At 34.4% G+C, this 20,464-nt stretch overlaps 2 protein-coding genes across 2 annotated transcripts; one reads left to right on the forward strand and one right to left on the reverse strand.

The window, feature by feature from the left end:
* Nucleotides 1-338: 338 nt before the first annotated feature.
* On the forward strand, nt 339-1,692 carry LOC120279222 (transcription termination factor MTEF1, chloroplastic). Its single transcript, XM_039286097.1, has 2 exons — nt 339-353; nt 994-1,692. The coding sequence occupies exons 1-2, from the start codon at nt 339-341 to the stop codon at nt 1,690-1,692; spliced, it is 714 nt and encodes a 237-aa protein (XP_039142031.1).
* Nucleotides 1,693-3,979: 2,287 nt separating this feature from the next.
* Nucleotides 3,980-10,972, reverse strand: LOC120276190 (coatomer subunit gamma-2-like). Its single transcript, XM_039282919.1, is given in 20 exon segments — nt 3,980-4,422; nt 4,827-4,967; nt 4,969-5,067; nt 5,711-5,884; nt 5,970-6,101; nt 6,196-6,291; nt 6,293-6,394; nt 6,504-6,644; nt 7,086-7,136; nt 7,232-7,387; nt 7,856-8,027; nt 8,124-8,374; nt 8,878-9,108; nt 9,176-9,283; nt 9,648-9,749; nt 9,829-10,029; nt 10,146-10,259; nt 10,336-10,386; nt 10,468-10,565; nt 10,820-10,972. Coding segments are annotated over 20 exon segments (2,661 nt in total). The 5' UTR covers nt 10,866-10,972; the 3' UTR covers nt 3,980-4,227.
* Nucleotides 10,973-20,464: the final 9,492 nt, after the last annotated feature.

Genomic DNA, 20,464 nt, shown 5'->3' on the forward strand with positions numbered 1-20,464 from the left:
TATAAACGGTAATATAAACAGTATCGTGAGCCAGTGGTGGAGCTAGAAATCATAAACAAAGGAGAACAAATGAAACTTAATAAATAAAAGTTCAACTATAATAAAAATTAATAATCATTTTTTAAATAAGTCTTTTACATAAACAAGTATTATAAATCATCAACAAACTAAATTCACAATTGTTCCTGTGAGTTTTAATATTTTAAAAATAATGAATGATTGTTTCATTATATATCAATATAATTAAAGAATCGATATATGTCACTAAGCAACAAATGATCACCAATTACGTAGTTGAGTTTTCACAATCTTTATTGCGGAGAACACTCTCTCCACAAATGCAATTGAAATTGGTAAAATTAGAACTAAATTTAAAACGCTAAATAAATAAATATCAAATAAATTTAATTTCTAATCAGACAGAAGTCACAGCTTTATCATTAGATAAGATGAGACTAGTCTCTTTTTATTTTTAGTTTAATAAAAAACTAAGGGGGTTAATTATAAAATAGATGTGAGTAATTAAAACATCAATTAATTAAATTAATATTAAATTAATTTATTGTCAAATTATAAAGGGAGTAATTGCCCCCTTTCTCCACCACATGGTTCCGCCACTGCAGTGAGCTTTGTACCACTTTCAAATGATTTATTATCATGTAATTATATTATTTTAGAAAAATATACATAAATTTGTGTTTTTTTTAGGATGGATGTTTTTACAAATTAAAATAAATTAAGGGGTTTATCCAAAAAAAACTATAAAACACAAATCCACCGCACATTTTGCATCGAGATCAGAACTCTTCAATATCTTCATCTCATCTTCCCGCTCGAAAAGAGAACGAACACCATCACTCATCCATGGACCTCATCCATTCTCTCTCTTCTCCTCTAAACCCTAACCCTAACCCTAACCCTAACCCTAAAATCCATGGATCATCGTCTCCAAACCCTCGCCACTTCCTCCGCTTCCGCCCTTCTCGCCGCCAGATCGTCCTCTACCTCAAGAACCTCGGCATCGACGCCACCGCTGACTCGCCGGAATCCCTCCACTGGACCCTAACCATCGTCGACTTCCTAAAATCCAAGGGCTTCGATGATCGTCACTTCCCCCGGCTCGCCTCCGTTTGCCCTCGCATCTTCTCCTCCTCCTCCGACGTCGACCGCATTCTCGCTCCCGCTCTCTCCTTCTTCTCCTCCGACCTCTCAGCCTCCCCCGACCAAGCCCGCGACTTCATCATCCTTTGCCCGGACCTCCTCATCTCCAGCGTCGACTACGGCCTTCGCCCGACCCTCGATTTCCTTCAAGGATTAGGCATCAAGAACCTCGGCATTCCATCCAATCTCAACGCGCATTTGCTCAACACTCCCATCGAGAAGCTGATGGCAAAGATCAGATTTTTCGAGGGATTGGGGCTATCTTATGAGGAATCGGCGGGGATGTGCGCGCGCTGCCCTGCGATTTTTGGGTATGGCGTGGAGAGCAACCTGAGGCCAAAGGTCGAATACCTTGTGTACATGATGAGGAGGCCATTGGAGGAGGTGAAGGAGTTTCCACAGTACTTTGCGTTTAGCTTGAAGAAGAGGATTGCGCCGAGGCATTTGCATTTGAAGGAGAGGGGAATTCGGATTCCTTTGAGGAAGATGTTGTTTTACAGTGATGAGAAGTTCTATGCCAAGTGGAAGTGAAAATGGGTATGTATGTGTGTGTTCTTTCCTCACTTTTGGTTGTTGTTCTACTTGTTATATATATATATATATATATATATATGTATATGTTTGTATATGTATGTATGTATTTGGACAATTGACGATTGTTTTTTGAAGTGAAAGGTGGGATTTTTACTGTAAAATCTGTGGGTTTTGCTGCTTGTCTTTTTGTGTGTGTTCTTTGTGGTCATTTTTTTCTAATTTTTCTTTTCCTCACTTTGGTTGTTCTACTTGTTATATATATATATGTGTGTATGTATATGCACATTTGATGATTATTTTTTGAAATGAAAGGTGGGATTTTTACTGTAAAATCTGTGGGTTTTGCTGCTTCTTTTTTTTTTTCCTTTTGTGTGTTCTTTGTGGTCATTTTTTCTAATTTTCTTTCCTCACTTTGGTTGTTCTACTTGTTATATATATATGTGTATGTATGTATGTATGTATGTATGTATGTATGTATGTATGTATATGCACATTTGATGATTGTTTTTGAAATGAAAGGTGGGATTTTTACTGTAAAAATCTGTGGGTTTTTGCTGCTTCTTTCCTTTTTGTGTGTTCTTTGTGGTCATTTTTTCTAATTTCCTTTCCTCACTTTGGTTGTTCTACTTGTTATATATGTATGTATGTATATATGTATGTATGTATATGCACATTTGATGATTGTTTTTGAAATGAAAGGTGGGATTTTTACTGTAAAATCTGTGGGTTTTTGCTGCTTCTTCCTTTTTGTGTGTTCTTTGTGGTCATTTTTTCTAATTTTCTTTCCTCACTTTGGTTGTTCTACTTGTTATATTTATATATATATATGCACATTTGATGATTGTTTTTTGAAATGAAAGGTGGGATTTTTACTGTAAAATCTGTGGGTTTTGCTGCTTCCTTTTGTGTGTTCTTTGTGGTCATTTTTTCTAATTTTCTTTCCTCACTTTGGTTGTTCTACTTGTTATATATTTATGTATGTATGTATGTATGTATGTATATGCACATTTGATGATTGTTTTTTGAAATGAAAGGTGGGATTTTTACTGTAAAATCTGTGGGTTTTGCTGCTTGTATTTTTTTTCTTTTGTGTGTTCTTTGTGGCCATTTTGTTAATTTTCTTTCCTCACTTGGTTGTTCTACTTGTTATGTATATGCGCATTTGATGATTGTTTTTTGAAACGAAAGGTGGGATTTTTACTGTAAAATCTGTGGGTTTTGCTGCTTGTATTTTTCTTTTGTGTGTTCTTTGTGGTCATTTGGTTAATTGGAAGGTGAATTTTTTTTCTTTTTATTTTTTTACTGGAAGTTTTGTGAGTGTTGCTTGGCATATGTCACTTGTTTGTTTGTTTTTCTTTGATCCATTTTGTGAATTAGGAGGTAATTTTTATTTTTCTTATGTTTTAGAGCAAATCCTGTTTTCTGATTCTTATATCTTGCATTGTTAGGGTTTTATTTGAGCAGTCTGTGGATTGCATGAGGGTGTGTGTGTGTGTGTGTGTTTAACTGTCAATTCTGTCATTTTTGCTTATATTTCAGTTGTTTTGTTATATGTGATTTTCTTTTTGTTTTTTTAGTGATTAATTGGTAGATGATTTTTTTTTTTGGTCACTGTAAAATCTGTTTATATTATTACAGTTTCTTATATTTTTCTTTGTTCATTTGTGTGTGTGTGTGTGTTTTTTTTTTGGCCTGATTTTGCAGGATCATGTAATAAGTTGTAATTAGTGTCAAGATTGATGTAAACAGCTACAACTGCATATATTTTTTGAATTAATAATCATTCCCCCTACGTTATTTGGGAAGTGAGATTACTAACAATAATTTATTTATTTATCAATTTAGTTGTACGTTTTGTTTAGTCACGGCTTTATACTTTCTTCCGTTTCTAAATCACGTATGCGTTTTTAGATTTATTTCCAAAATAGTTGTTGTTTCTACAATATCAAGGCAATATTTATTTTTTTTTTTCAATTTTACCCATCTACAATTTTTTAAGTTATATAAATAAAGAGAGTAATATTCATCATCCCAAGAAAAATGCATGGTTTCAAAAAATAGATAGTTTAATAATTTAGTTGTTTTTTTATGTTAAATTTTAGATAATTTAATGTTATCTCTAATTCTTATGTAACATCTTTAAACGACATGTATTTAGGAGCGAAAGGAGTAGTACATTTTTCCCTGTAAAACAAAAAACAGAGAATGGATAAGAAAAGCTTTCTAATGTAGTTACAATAAAGAGTTAAATTGAAATTAAAATATAAAATTTATACACATTAACTTTCTTTGATTGAAGAGATTGCCAACTCCCTGGAAAACCCAACTAGAATTAACAATTGGAATTTGTCAAAAGATACACAACAGTAATGAAAAAATACACATGATTTATTCTGACAACAAAGACAGTCTGGAAAAAATACAATAACTCTTTTCAAAGAAAAATGATGGAACATCCTCAACTTAAAAATGAACTCTTGGAACAAAAAGAGGGAGGAAAAGTAGTAGAAGAGTTGAGGGACATCAACAACATTAGCCATTAGCTACAATGTCATGAATAGCATCACTGATTTCCGGATCATCGGATCGAACTGCGAGTTTCATTGCCACTTGCTTGGGCCCGTCGATCCCGAATGACAATCTTACAAGCACTTTGACATTGCCGATGAACACCCCCGAAAGCAGACATGTATGCGATCTTGAATTGTTCGGAACCACATCAGTTCCCTGTCGAAAAATTTAAAACTTTTAAATAAACAAGTTTTTTTAATATGTGATCCTTGTTTTCAATGTGACAAAGATTTAAGAAAATTAAATGGTTTTGAAATCATGCATCTACACATCAAAGGGCTCAAATTAAGTGTTCCTATATATGTCATGGTGGACAAAATAGTGACTACATTCATTCCATTAACTTTAAGCATCATTTAATATCACTAGACTTTCTAGATCATATTGTACTAACAAAGCCGAAGTTCCAATTCAGACCGAAATTTTTATCTTCTGCCTTAAGGCCAAGAATGCTTTTCAGAATGGACCGATTGGAAAGCTTAAAAGTGTTTCTAGTAATAAATTGATGCTAGGTCTTGATTGTTGAGCTGGATTAAGGGTTGTAAATAGATGTAACTGACCTCGCATGGCTGCATGCCAAGAAGGTTGATTACAGCACTAACTGCTTCTGCTAGGCTTTCTCGTGCGCCAAGCCCATATTCGTCAACCCGCTCAGAGTCTGGGTCCATGCTTTCCCAAGCATTTCTGAAATTTGAAATCCCCGACCTTCAGCATATAATCTGCTGAAACAATCTCAATATCTTCCAGCTGGTATTCATCTTCGACACCTTCGTCATCTGCTTCCCCTGTGGATGGATCCACCTGAAGCATATGATAAAGCTTTGTAATTGACCACCATATGAGGTAATAGTAGGATGAAGACAAGCTGAAGAACAGCTAATTTTGAAGAAAGACTACACGGGAAAAAGTAGTACTGTAAGTTGAGTCATCATACAAAAATGTAATGGCTAAGCACTTGGAAGAGGCCATGCACTATGCAAGTCAGAGTATGAAACAGTTTAGTCAAAAACATTGATCACTTGGAGCTAATTTCTAACCACAAATGCGATGCGCATTTAGTAGGGGCATCAACAACAGTTGAGTTTAATCCAAAATAACGAATACAGAATTGTTTTGGTGAATTCGATGAAAATTAATCAGCATGGTAAAACCTTCAAAACAAAAATTCATTCATTGTTAGACACATCACAAAGCAGATCCTCTGCCAGTCTAAATGAATGATTTCTACATTCATGCAACTGCAGCGAATAAGATTGTTAGTGTATGGACATAGTACCAGACAAATCATGCTATCTACTACTCTGTAAACACTATTCTTTTTTCAATTTTATTTTTAAAATCAAATAATCTTTTTCAATAGCAAATATAAGACGCAACAAATAAGATTTTTTTTTTAAAAAAAAAATCCATGGGTAATTCCAAAGGATAAAGTAGGTTTGGTTACCTCCTTAACAATGAACTTCAACAAATTTGAGAATTTCCCCACAGCAGGAACACCTACTGGCTTTTCAAAAGCTACAAAAGTATTCCCTGGTACATCATAAGCTAAGGTTCTTAATGGCTTTGACACAGCCTCTGAAAACTCTTCAGCATCAGAAGCATCCACAAAAACAGTGACCTGGAACAGTGGGAATAAAAAAGAAATAAGAAGATATACAGAAACAGACAAAAAAACATAGCTCTTCCAGACATAATTAATTTACATTCTCCAGTAGCTGCTCAGGAATGGTGTTTGTACAGCTGTATTGAAACACAACATGGCCATCAAAAATGTGCTTCACTGCATTAACAGCGTATTCTGTTTCAGCTTCTGTCAACTCAACAGGAGCAGAAGACTGGCAAGAGAAGAATGGAGATCAAAGCATTATATTCAGGCCATAAAGTTGAAGTCATAATCCTTTGAGCAAAATAAAAGAGTCATTTGAGAACCTTGAATAGCTTTCCAAAGATGGAAAATTCAGGAATTGCAGAGAGCAGCTTTTCATAGGTATCAACAGTTGATGTAGGATTGCTAGTAGGAGTCCCCCAGACCTGCAGGTTTCTTACCCGGAGCCTTTTTCTCAGCAAGAGGTTGTGACTTAACTTCCTTGGGCACCAAAGAAATATCAAATGGCTGTTCAGAAGGCTCCTGTGATCATATCAAACAGATAACCAAGTAAAGATGTGAAATTATATGTTAAGTATTGAGATGGCATGATCTTTTGAAAAGGATTTCAGAAAAATGAGAAGCCACATACATAATTCTGCAAACTGGTTTCCAAGTTCACTAGTGGCACATCCAGTGGGCCAAAAAGGAATTCTTTCACATTGTCGTCAGTTTCACCAATGGAGCCATTGCCATCAAGAGTATTAAGATATAGAGTTGCCCGATCACGAACCTAAGTCAAAATAATTAAATAAGAATGCAAATCATGCAAACAGTAATTTCTCTCTGCAAGGATGTGAAGCCTTCAGTTCTTTTCTTCTTCTTTTTTTCGTTTTTCCCTTTTTTTCTGGATAAAGCTCAATCCTAATTGTAAGACTGCATGAGCCTGTGTCCCATAACATTGTAAAAGAAATGGTTGCACTTTTTAATATAAACATGTTTCAAATACATAAAGAACAAATTGTGTACTACATTAAGCTGATGCTCAGCCCTGTGCATAAAAATATGTTTCAAATTTCACTTATCGTCACAAGTTTTGTCTAATAGCATGAAGTGTGGTCAACTATGGTAAACAATATGAAATACCATAGGAAGCATTTTTTATTTCAATGATTTTCCAAATAAGCAGCAAAACTTCAAAGGCAAATTAAGTGGGTTGCATACAAAAGCTTACCTCATCATCAATGTCAAATAGGCAACGCCTTAGGAGGACAAATATTCGAGGCTGCAAAGATATTCCAAAGAAACCCCAACATAAGTAGATCTTCTACCAACTATTGATTTAAGAGATTTTTTGCATGTAAAAAGCACATTAAATACCTTCAAAGATTCAACTAATGCTCCAAACTTCGCCAAGGTGCTCACTGCAGCAGCCCGAACAGTAGCATTCTCAAGTATAACACGATTGTATATGTAGCGTATGTACTTACTGGGGTCTGAAGTCTTTGGCCCCTCATTCCCAAGAAAGTGAAGTATCTAGAGCAACAGAAAAAAGCGTGTAGCTTCACCAACTATACAAACCATAACACAAAAATATATACATGGGAACATATAAAATGAATTATAAACATTTGGTTTGGCATCTTCTATGCAGTACTGGACCAGCAATATTCAATAGACACAAAAAATAAAAGAAGTTGACAATTTAGAAGATGATCTTATCTTATTCCTGCTCCTTGATCATCCAAGTTATTTGTGATATTAATCAAGTTGCAGTAGCATAAGAAACATTTTTTTTTGGCTCAACAACAGTGTGAGTTCATTAAGTTATATTCTTATTTTACAGACTTGTGTGAGTTCATTAAGTTATATTCTTATTTTACAGACTTTTCCTGACTTCATAGTTTATGTAGTTTCAGATAAGCATGAAAAAATGCAAAAATACACAAGTTGGCCCAGCTCAACTGACAAATTGACATTAGAGGGAAAAAATGGCTTGAGTACCTGTGTAGAAAGATACGTGAATTCACAATCCTCAATGAATTCACAAAGATGAAATAAACCACTTTCTTTAGCATCTGGTATATCTCTGATAAGGATCACAATAGAATCAACAATAGCTTTTTTGTATTCAAAACCCCCTTCTTCTCTAAGAATGTTGCTTAAGAAGTTCATCCTGCAGAGAAGCTTATTAGAGTGAATATCTACTGAATTACTGACAGATACTCATACCAAGGAATATAAAAATAGCCATAACATTAAGTTCACATACAATGATCGATATTTGAGAGGAAACTTCAGGCACAAAGATCGAATTGCTTCCACAACAACAATCTTGAATTCATCAGCAATATCAGACATAAAATTTGTAATTTGTTTCATCAATCGATCTACACTGGATTCATTGCCTGTTTTTAGCAGTGTAGTAATAGCAAGTGTAGCTATACTCCTATTCTGATCTGAGATTAAACTTTCCATATCAATATTGCAATTTGTAACTGCAAGAGGATGTGTCATGGCTACCTGTAAAAAATCATAGCCAGCATAAACAAAAAATATTGTCAAGTGAACAATGTAAACCAAGTATCTTTCACAAGTGTACACATCAAATGGTCCATACAATGTGATCTTACTAAAGATTGATGATTTGGATCATGTAATTTGACAAAATATCGCAAAAAGGCAAGATCATTTACCAAAAAGCAGCTGATTTCCAACATATTCAAGTATGCAGAAATGCACATACAAAATTATTCTACAACTGACTCGTACAAAGAACATACTTTATATATTAATACCACAATTCAAATAAAAAAAAAATGCACCAAGTCAAAAAGCACTTTTCCACTCAAGCCAGCAAGAGATAAAATCACCATGATAAATAGCGATAACAACATTACTAAGATTTGTCTCACAACTTGTTTCTGGTATTGGTACTTGTGCATGAAAATCATGGAGATATGTATATATATATAATTTGAGGTGCTTAAGTTGAGAACATAATGACAAAAAAAAAAGAAACAGACCTTATTTAGAGTACGAACAGCAGCAAACCGAAGCACTGGCTTGGATGAACTCAGGAATAGTTGCAGAACTGTAATTGCAGGAGTCAGCTCCCGATTGGTAACACCACTCAACTCTGTTATTGCTCTTGCAGCTTCAAATATCACCATTTCTGCTTTATGTCGCAAGCAAGACTCAAGGTAATCAAAGAAAGGCCTTTCCCCAGATTGTGCATTGCTGGTCTCTCGAATGACCTAATTGCAAACCGATAAGTTTCTAATATATCATTAATCTCCTTCAAAATGACAGTCAGAAAGGTACCTGGCTAGTGTAGCGGATCAGAAGACACTGAGCTAAAGGTGACCGGACTGATCCCTTTGTCAAGCTTGTAACAAGCTTGCTTACAGCCAGTCGATCATTTTGCCGAATCTACATGTTTGAAACCTTTTTAGTATCCAAAGCTAATTTGACCACAATTTCACAAAGTTTGACAGAAGGAATGAAGTTATGATTAGCTATTATATGTAAAAAGTCAATCAAAAACTCAATTTTGCAGAGAACCCAAGTATCCATCAAATAGCTTTTATCATCTAAGTATCCAACTAAATTCTTAATGGAATAATTCATTGAGACTAACAAAATAAAAACTATTTGCACCAGGATTTTAGCCAACTCTAACATCAACTATATCAAATTACCAAAACCATCACGACTTGACATTTATATGAATGCAAAGAGAAGTTTGGGAATATATTGAATTCTACGAAAAGAACATAAAAATATTTTCCCATACCTGATGAAGAAGAGCTAAGGCATGAAATTGCACCAGTGCAGCTCTTGACTGAACAGCCTCTTGTACCTCATTGCTCCATCTCTTCACAATCTCCGGGTTTGTCTGTTGAAACGAAGATGCAAATAGAAAGTTAATAGGATGTCAAGGCATCATCCATTCCCAATAACTAAAAAAGCAGTACCTGTAGCAAATGGACTCCACTGACAAGTGCAGCACTTGCGACAACAGGGTTCTTATCAACAATTGCTTGCTTCAAGTATCTCTCAATTTGGGTAAGCAGTGTACCATCTGTAATCCTACAAAGAACTCGAATAGCATTGGCCCTATACATGTCTGTCTTGCTATTCATGTCTTTCATCAATGAACTTGTGACAATAATAACCTTCCAGAAACCAATGAAACAAATCAATACGGAATCCAAGAAGTTCACATATAACAAACAAATATACCTAAAGATATATCATTAACAGGTATCTATGAAAGCATTTATAACCATACCTCATCATTGGACGGAGAAAGCTCTTTGATAATCAGATAAACCATTCTCCTCAATCCAGTATCCTTAGACTGGAATAATTTTGTCACCGCAAAGAAGACTTCCGTGGCTTCAACCTAAATATAAGAAACCTCATCACATACAAAAACCATGCCAAAATCTAAACAAGTAGCAATATCAAAACTCAAGTACCTTAGTGAATGTTTCTCCTTGATTCAGCAAATACAAGAGTTTCGTGATGACCTACAAAACAATAAAGTAGATCAACAAACACCGTAATACTTCAAAAATGAGGAAAAAGTCCCAATTGTGTAGAGATCGCACTTGAGAGCATCTCCGGGCGTCAAGCTGAGGATCATGGAAAACCCTAGCTTCTTGAAGAACGGCGCCTTTCTCAATACCCAAAAATGGTGAATACTCCGCTGCAATCGAATCAAACCATCAACTCATCCAATCATTTTCCAAAAGATGACAAATTTCCCAGATCCACACATCAACAAAACCACATTGCAAGATCCATTAGAAAAAAACACAAAATTTTCCCAAAAATTCCACATCTTAAACACAGATCACTACAATCAATATAAAGTCGAAAAAGGGACAATGAAATCGGTTCTCAACGAGAGTAATGGATTGAAAGAGAGATGAATCATGAATCTAGGGTTAAAAAAGGGACCTTCATCGTCGCGATCGTCGTCCTTCTTCACGAGAGGTTGGGCCATCTCTGGATCTCTGAGCACACGGGGAGATCAGCAATGGCGAGAACTGAAGACGGAGAAGAACAAAAGAAGAGATGGGGATTCTGAAATGACTTATTTGCCCTTTTGAATCTTAGATCTCACTCTTGCGCAAATAATTTAGTTTCTTTTTAGGGACTTGTTTATAAATATGATATGAAAAAAAAAATTTAATTATATATAAGCCCTTGGAAAACATATAATTATGTTTTATGCCCTCTGAGACTTTTTTTTATATTAGAAAATATCAGAGAAAATTGCTATTATTATTCAGAATTATGTGTAGATATACATATTTAATTATTTAATTATTAAAACCATCTCTAATGGGAGAGAAGTATTTTATTCCTCTCTAAATCTAAGGTTGAGAGTTGGAATTCCTCGCAACTCTCTATGAATTGTCCATATTTATTAAAAAAATATTATTAAAATACCAACGACCTTTAGGTCAATTTGTATCGGGTCCCTCGCAGTAGGCGTTACGTGTCTGCATCGCATTTCTCAAAAAACAAAATCACAAAAGATGGTTAGGTTATAACAAAATACGGAAGGTAAAAAAGCTGGGTGACACTTAGCTCTAACCGTTAGAGATGATTATTCATCCATAGTCACTTTGTCAATCTAAGGTCTGAAAAGTCTTTGATTAGGTCCATAATTTAATTGGAGGTGAGTACCCACCAACATCAAAGGAGGTGCGAAGTTGGGATTGAATTTGATAGTCATAGATGCATAGTTCTGGAGTAGAGATTCAAATTTATAGGAGATCTCATATTTGTAGACTTCCAAGTCACTGTTCATAGAAAGTTTTTGTCAAAGTTGTTATTGATGAAGTCCTTGACCTAAGAGGCATGATTAGGGTTATCATCGATGTTGTGTCTGATAAGAGACTCCAAATTTTAATTAACCTATTTAAAGGTATTATCGTCCAAAGAGAGGACTACATTACAATAATAAAAAAATACGAGTTTAGCTTATTGAAGCAAGTAATAGGGACAAGGTACCATCCCTCAAGGAAAAAACACCACTTATAATGAGAAATAATATCTTTTAAGAATAGTGGACCAAGTGAGAGTCATTAGGTACAATGGACTTTTAACTTAATCTTTGAGATGAACTAAACTTAGCAAAACAAACCCAAAATTATTGAAGTCCAATAGAGTTGGGACCAAGAACTAGACTAGTGATATTGGTACAAAGTCTAGGCCTAAAGGAAAAGGGCTTAGTTGCTAAACAAGGCTTGTTCATATCTTAAGGGTTGGGCCCTAAATGTAATGGGTTCAGATATGATAATACATGGCTAAGTCACAACATTTGGAATTGACTCTAGGCTTAGACATTTCGTAATGAACTCATCTCCCCTGGTTCTGGAACCAGAGAATACCATGGTTCCAACCTATTAAAATCTAACACGTGTCCCTAATCACAATACAAAAAAATATAATAACATCACATGGGACACATGTCAGAATATAATAGGCTGAAAATCAGTGTATTCTCTAGTTCCAGAATCATGGGAGATGAACTCTTCAATGTCTTCATGCCGAACATTGCTAGAGGCATGCATTGACCTAATCTTGGAGTGGAATTGAGGAGCATTGAAATCATTTAGGTAGACAAAAAAAAAACCTTTGCATATCAGTGTAGGTCATTGATCATTGGAAAAGGAGGAACTCTAATGGAGGTAGACCAATAGCAAGTATGATGGCCTCTTGTTTTTTAAACATACACTAGTTTGTTTGTGTAAAAGGTTATTTTGAAGGTTGTATTTAAATTTTTTAAATAAAATTTTGAAAGTAAGTATTATCTTAATTTTCTTAAACAATATTACATAACATTAAAATATTTTTATTTTTATTTTTATTTTTAAATCGAAATTATTTATTTTTTCCTCACTTAAATGGTTTAATTATTTAATATCAATTTGGGTCGGGAAGAACCCATGATATGTTTAATGCTAATATTGAAATTCTATGAAACAAGATGTTTATGATTTAAAATCAATAAAATCAAATAAATTTAAATAATAAGTGAATCAGCTTGAAAATATTGTGTAGTTAATTCAATCAATTTATTTAGTCAATGTGCTTCACTTACTGAAAAATTCCTTCATATTGTATTTTAAATTTTTTTTATTAAAATTCTATTGAAATATTTAGCAAAAATGTTCTTTATAAAATCAATGATTTTGTTTTAACACTACTTCATCATATAAATATATTAGAGCATAAGATGAATGTGATAGTTAAAAAAATTAAATTAGAATTTCCTAACAATATATATATATATATATATATATATATATATATATATATATGTTTTTTAAGAGATCCACTACTGTTATGAGTTCATGAAAATTTCAAAATAAATACAAATATCTTCATAAATATTGAACTCAGATTCCCATCTTTCAAGTTTTGTTAGGCCATCTTTAATGCATGAACCCAAATCTCAAATTTGAAATCAAATATAAAGGTTTGGCATAGAATGACCCCAAGTTTGGGATCCCACATAAATATTAATTTTTTAAATAATTTATTTTTATTTTTTTATTATTATTGTAATTGTTAGTGCAAAAACACTTTAATTGGTATGATTTGACACTAAAGAGTGAGAGCACAACAAGGGTTTGAATCAAAAGAAATCCTAAGCGCTTTCATTCGATTTGTTGTGGATTGGATGATGGAAAAAACCCCAGCAAATAGCAAGCGTTGGCTATGTTGTCGTAGCATGCCCGGATGAATTGTACAAAGTCAAGGTGACGTGACAACCATTGTGGCATGGCATAGATGATGACATGGGAAGCATGGTGACGTGGCAATGAATCTTGGATTGGAGGCAAATATCTTCGGAGATCTTGGTGGAGCTATTTTTGGTATGAGTTACAACCTGAAGGCAAGATTTTATCAAGATCATATTTAGATTTGATTGAAGACTAACTATTGGTGGAGGCTAATTAAAAAAATGTCTATTAATGGTATAATTGAAGACTATTGAAGATATGATTTGAAAAACCTTAATAAAAGATTATTAAGGGTATGATTGAAAACATGCAAAATTGGAGAAATACCTATTATTGGTGAGATTGACATTGTAATACCCTGAACCTGTGGATAACTGTTGAAAAATATATTCGAGTATTACTACGATGCGAGTAGAATTTTCTACGAGAATCTTGTTGAGAAACCCCAAGTGGGACAGAATAAGCGACTTAAGTGTAAAAAGTTTTTAAAAAGATTTTTGGGTTAAAGAGTAATAGAAAAAGGATTGATATGAAATGCTTGTGAAAAACTAAGGACTGAAAGGTAAGTTGAAGGGATCATTTGGAAATATTGTGTTATAATCCAAGGACCATTGGATAATTTGAAAAGGACCTTTTGAGAATATTATTTTATAATCCAGGGACCATTTGTGAGTTTTTCAGGGACTGGTTTGTAAGAAGTTAAGTTTTGAGGGACTAAAAGTGAATTTCGGCTGAAGAGTTAATTGAGAGAAAAATCTGAGACTTTTGATGATTGTTCATCTTCTTCCCACCATTTTGCTCATGATGAACCCGAGAGTTAAGAGAAAAAGAGTGAGAGATTTGGAGAAATTGGAAGAGATAAAGTTTTGGTGATTCTGAGAGAAGAATGGATGAAGTATTATTTGGTAAAGTATTTTTGATGATTTATTTGTTGGTATACTTGAATGTATGTGTGTGTATTTTGGATTGAGAAATGTAATTTTTCTTGAGAAAGAAGAAGGATTTATGATGAAAAATGATGAGTTATTGTTAATAAGAGTTGTTGCTTCAATTTTTGGTTGGAAAAAAACACTCAGTATTTGAGTTGGAATTTCTTGAAATGGAGGTGAGTCTTAGGGATTCTGCATCGTAGTATTACTGTAGCAGCGAGATTAGGGTTTGGTTTGATTAATTAAGTTGATAATTATGATGATTAGGAGGTTAATGATAATGGTTAGATTGAAATGGGTTGAGTTAGTCCAATTGATTTGATTAGATCAAACCAAGTTGGATTGAATTGATTGAGTTGAATTGATTTGGTTGAGTTGAGTTGATTTGGTTGAGTTGGGGCAGATCAAATCGAGTTGAGATAGGGTTGGGTTTGGTTCAGTTGATTTTGGGTTAAGGGTTTTTGGACTGAACCAAGTTGGTTCAATGGATTTTTGAATAAGAATTGAGTTGGTTCAAGCTGGTTCGAGTGAAATTAAGTTTTGGTTCGAGTGCAATTAAGGTTGGTTCAGATTGATTCAGAGTGTTTAGCTCGGTGAGTTTGTTTAAATACAACTGAAAGGCAATTGGACTATGCAAGGTCGGGTTTTAACCGATTGGAGTGAGTGGGCCCAATAGAGTCTATTATTGTTTTCATGTATTTTTCTTTTTGAGTTTAAATATGTTATTTATTTTTTTATTATATTATTACATTGAGGTGTTGTTCGGTCTTGAGAGGGAGTTCGGATCTAGGAAGGAACCCGAGGACACCGAGTGAGTTAGTAGTGGCTATTATTTTTTTAATATTAATTATTATTATTATTTTTGAAATAATTGTTTAATAACTAGTATTTTTGGAAATAATTATTTAAGTATTTCATTTTATCATGTTTAATTTGCGTATAAGGTTAAAAATATATGTATATTTACTTGCGTTGATGTTCCGACAATCGTATTGATACATCGGGTTTCGTATAATTATACGTGATTTGTGAATAGTGAAAAATACATGTATATGTGATTTAATTATTCAATTCATGTATTTATTTTTGATGGTTATATATGCTTTGATTTGGAATGATTTGTGAAATCATGTGAGCGTTTTAAAATGTTTTACCGACAATATTTGTGGAATTGGTTTTCATTCTCGGAATAGGAATGGTATCGATGGATCCGGATTTTTCTTGGTTTTATCGTTGTTATACTTTTGACATTGGGCTTTGTGGAAATGATGTTTATTTTTCGTGATGTGAATGCTTGTCACGGATAAGGATCCTATGATGTGATTTATCTGATTGTTTTATTCATTTGTATTTACGATGTTGGTTTGGATGGTGACGGCAGGGCTGAGGCCCGACTATCGCGATAGTGGGTCCCCACGCCGGGCCCTTTAGAGGTGGCGTGGTGGACTCGAGTGTTGATTTGTCCGGATCGGGTGGGAGCGTAGAGCCACGATTGGATTATACATCGGGATCCCTAGAGTCGCACATGGGACCGATGGGCCAGCGTCAGTGCGAAGACCTTGGCGGCTCCCAGACCTAGTCGCGACGGCGGCTAAGTGGGGAGAGTTTTTCCAGTCGTGGAATTGAGAATGGATTTTTATATTACTTGTTATTTTGGGTTGTGATGAGGGCGAAAGCCCATTTGCCGCTCTTAGGAGGGCAGTCTCTCACAACAATTTGGATTTTCTTAGAAAATTGATTTGATATTGATTTGTGATGAATTTATGTTTTGTGATGAGGGGGCGAAGCCCAGTCTGTCGCTCTTAGGGAGGCGATCCTCACAACAATTTTGGATTTTCTTAGAAAATTGATTTGATATTGATTTGTGATGAATTTATGTTTCAAAAAGTTCTTTAAAAAAATGTATTTTTGCTAGAATTCCAGTATTTTTGGAAAAGTTGGAAAAATTATTTGAGAGGTTGGTATTTATATATTTTATATATCATTGTATTTGAATATTTGAAATTATTAAGCCACCTCTGACCAACTGAATGTCTGTATCGCTGAGGAGCAAGACCCTAGATTTGCTGTTCAAGTTTAGAGCTAGTCGGGGGTTAAGTCCAAGAGCTATGATGGGTCCCATACTTTTCTTTATATTTGTTGGTATCGTGATCTTGTAGCTGGTTGTACCCACAAATTTGAGTTATTATATTTGTTGTATTTATGTATTTGAATCCTGCGATTGGTGTAAAGTTATAAATTGTAATTTGTAACTCCGATTTGGTTTCTGAGGAGGTGTCGGGGTTTCCGATTAAAAGGAATTTTTAACTGATGGGTGCCACATTTACCTCGGTAGAAGGGGTGGGTGTGACAGACATGATTGATTGAAGATTTATTTGTAGGAAGATTTGAAGACCAAACTTGGGTGAATTGAAAATCATGTTTGGATAGTTTCATGAAGACGCACAAAGTCGTGCGCCCCTTGCGAGGGGATTGAATGGTGAGAAACTGAGGAGGTAGGCTAGTTGCTGATAGTTGGGATTGGGAGACCTGGCTGCATCAACTCCAACTAAGCCTGACAAGGAGGTTGATGGGTCTAGAGATCGCTTGGCAATTGAACCGAATTACTCAGTCGAATGACATGGAGGTCCATGTGCCACCCTTCTTTTATCCTACTCACCCCCTCTAAAAGTTAAAACAAATAACTCTGACCTAATCTTCTTCTTCATCATCCAACCGCCACTGTCACACCTTCCACACCATGATCACCGTCTCGCCTGACGCCACCTGTGCCGTCGCCGACATCGCCACCACCGCACCACAATCACCTTTCTATTTGTGCCCCCATCGCAAGCCCCTCACCATCGAGAGGGTCTCTCCTTCTCCGCTTCATCACCATCTCATAATTTCTTCAAACCAGTGTGACGGTGGTGTGGTGGTGATGGCAACTGCCACCATCACAACTCCCCTTGATTTCTAGCCTCAAATCACATCCCTGTTTCTAATTATTTAATCCTAAATTTTAAAAAAATTGAAAGTAGGGGAGAGATGTGAAAGGGGAGGTATGGTTGAGTGGATTTAGAAGTTGGATCTCTTGGAGGTGTTTCTTGTTGATTCGAGTCAATAGTGGGATATGATGATTTGATTTGGTGAGGGGTTTGATGACATGATCTTGATTTGTTTGGATGTTTTTGTTGTTCTGCTGCAAATTTGTTGCTTTTCTGTTTTTCTTTTAGATGATTTTTTTGCATGTGCTTATTGTAGAGGATTTGAAGGCTAAGTAATTGTAAATTTGTTTGATTTTTGGCCGTCTATGATTAATTTAGATCCAAAAAATAGAAACTTGTTCTTCTAGAGAGGACTTTGTGGTGAAAGTGTTGTTTGATGGTGGTGCGATGGCGGCGACGATGTCGGGATGATGCCAGTATAGTTAGCGAGACGCCAATCGTGGTGTGGAAGATATGACGGTGATGGTCGTATAATGAAAAAGACGGTGGGTTATTTGTTTTAATTTTTAGAGGGGGTGAGTAGGATAAAAGTGGGGTGACACGTGGACCTCCACACCATTCGGCTGAGAAATTTAGCTGAGGAATTCGTCAAATATAGCATTACTCATGTTGCAAGTTGAGTTACAACCGAAGTTGCAAAAGCTAATTTTGGAAAGTTCTAAAGTTAGTAGCCGCCGAGATTCTCAAAGAGGTATGGCTATATTTGGGACGTTGAGGCGTCTATATAAGCTACTTTGCTCTGAGATTGTGTGTTTGATGAGAGCTTGAGTGAGTTCGGGCACTAAACAATCTAAAGAGTGTAATGATCTTTATTTGTGAGTGTGAGTAACAAAGTGTTTGTACTCATGTATTTTCACTTCTTTTAGTGGATTGTTTATCTCCAAGCTTGCCCCCAAACGTAGGCGAGTTGACGCCGAACTAAGTTACCAATTTCTTGTATCCTTTTGATTTGTTTATGCGAGATTTCTATAAGTGTTTTTGAGTGCTCACTAAATCCATAAACCATACCGGCGGAACTAATAGTAATTAAAATTATAAAATTAATAATTTATTAATATAATTATAAGTAGTCATTATATACCTACAATATTAATTTGTGTAATTAATTACTTAATTAATAATAGAGTTATTAATATGATAAATTTATGAAACTAGAATAGTTAAAATTTTATTGAAAATAAGCTTAATAAAAACTAATAAAATGCAAAAACTAATTATATTAAAACTAACATTCTGGTAAATCAACGACACTTTTGTCTAAATTGTCAAAATAGTTTCTAAAGGGATTCGAGGTTGAAGAAAGTGGTTGTTGAATTGTAATAATAATATATATATATATAAAAAGATTCGGTAGGAATATTTTGTGAATATGCTTTTTTGAGTAAAATTTGAGGTTCGTGATTAGAATATAATTTATTATAGCATAACCAAATTTGAGATTTGGGATAGAAATTTGGAGTTGTAGATTGGAAATGAGCATTACGAAGAGTTTTGAAATCAAGCCACTTCCTCAGTTTACTTTTCCATAAAATTGTTTTCAAACAAAAATGTAATGTTTACATGTAAAAATCGAAAGAATGACTGAAGTGGATTGACTTCTCCCCGCTAATAAATTTTTAACATAAGAGGAAAACTAACACTTCATATAAGTGAGATTTCCGTCGGCTTTTTCACTTCCTGATACTTTCAAGAGATGATCGATAATACGAGAAAAACAGTTCATTCAAAAAAACAAAGACAAGAATGGTTGGAAAACCCTAAAATTCATGGACTTCATAGCAAACACAAAGAAACTAATCAGACATGGACATCTCTAAATTCCACCAAAATTCAAACAAATAAAAATATTTATCATATGATTTGCTTCTCTCAGACATGATTACATCCAAACATGTCATTTTCTTACTATTCTCTGTCAATGTTTTATTGATTATAATTCATAAATAACTGAAAGAAAAGGAAGCTAAACAATGTTAATCAAAGCACTCATTGATTATCACAAAGTAAAAGAAAACACAGAGCTCCAAATCATATTGGTTAGTACTCAAGCAGTATAAACTTGTGCATTTAAATGGGTAGGTATCTTTCTTTCACTTTCATAACCACCATCATCTTCAACAATAATAAAGTATACAAACCGGGCCCGAGACGGCAAACTAAACAAGTGAAATCAATATGTTTTCGATATGTTTCTTTGTTTGTTTAGCGTCTATGAAATATATAAAATGAACCGACAATGAGTTTGATGAGTATTTAAATAAGATGGCAAGTGATGTGGCCGAAATCAATGTGCATTATAAACAACCAAAAGATGTTTCATGCATTGATAATCTAATCTCATTCATGGACAGAAAAAAAGGTTAAAGGGAAGAAGCCTAAACAATCAAGAAAAGAAAATCGATAGATAAATGTCTTTTCATTTTCTACTTTTATCTACTTGGAAATTTGAGAACAATCGAAGAAATGTTAAGAATGAATTGTAATGAGAAAGATAAGTAATCAATGGAAAATAAAAGAAAATTTTTGTTGCTCTAAGTCCTAATTTCAAAATAGCCCCTAAAAAGTCTTTGTCCGGGTCTTCAATCTCAAGTTGAGACCATTTCATTGCCTTCATCATCATTATTCAACAAACTCAGTGTGTTTGAATTGGGATAAAAAAAAGAGGAAAAGGAAAGGAAAAGACAGTAAAGCTTTGTTTTTCAAAGTCTCATTGAACAAATAGAATAAAGAGAGATGGATGAACTAATGAAAAAGAATCTGTTCATAAAGTTCCTGCTGTTGAAAATGTGGACCATATATTGACAATCATACAATAACATGCAGAGGGATTGATAATTAATGGTATCTAACAAAACAAACTCTAGATGAATGATGCAAGTTTATATACAAACAATTATTAAGAATGGCAGTGATTTAAGATATATATTG

Source organism: Dioscorea cayenensis, chromosome 2 (genome assembly GCF_009730915.1).
Source record: "Dioscorea cayenensis subsp. rotundata cultivar TDr96_F1 chromosome 2, TDr96_F1_v2_PseudoChromosome.rev07_lg8_w22 25.fasta, whole genome shotgun sequence".
Lineage (NCBI taxonomy): Eukaryota > Viridiplantae > Streptophyta > Magnoliopsida > Dioscoreales > Dioscoreaceae > Dioscorea > Dioscorea cayenensis.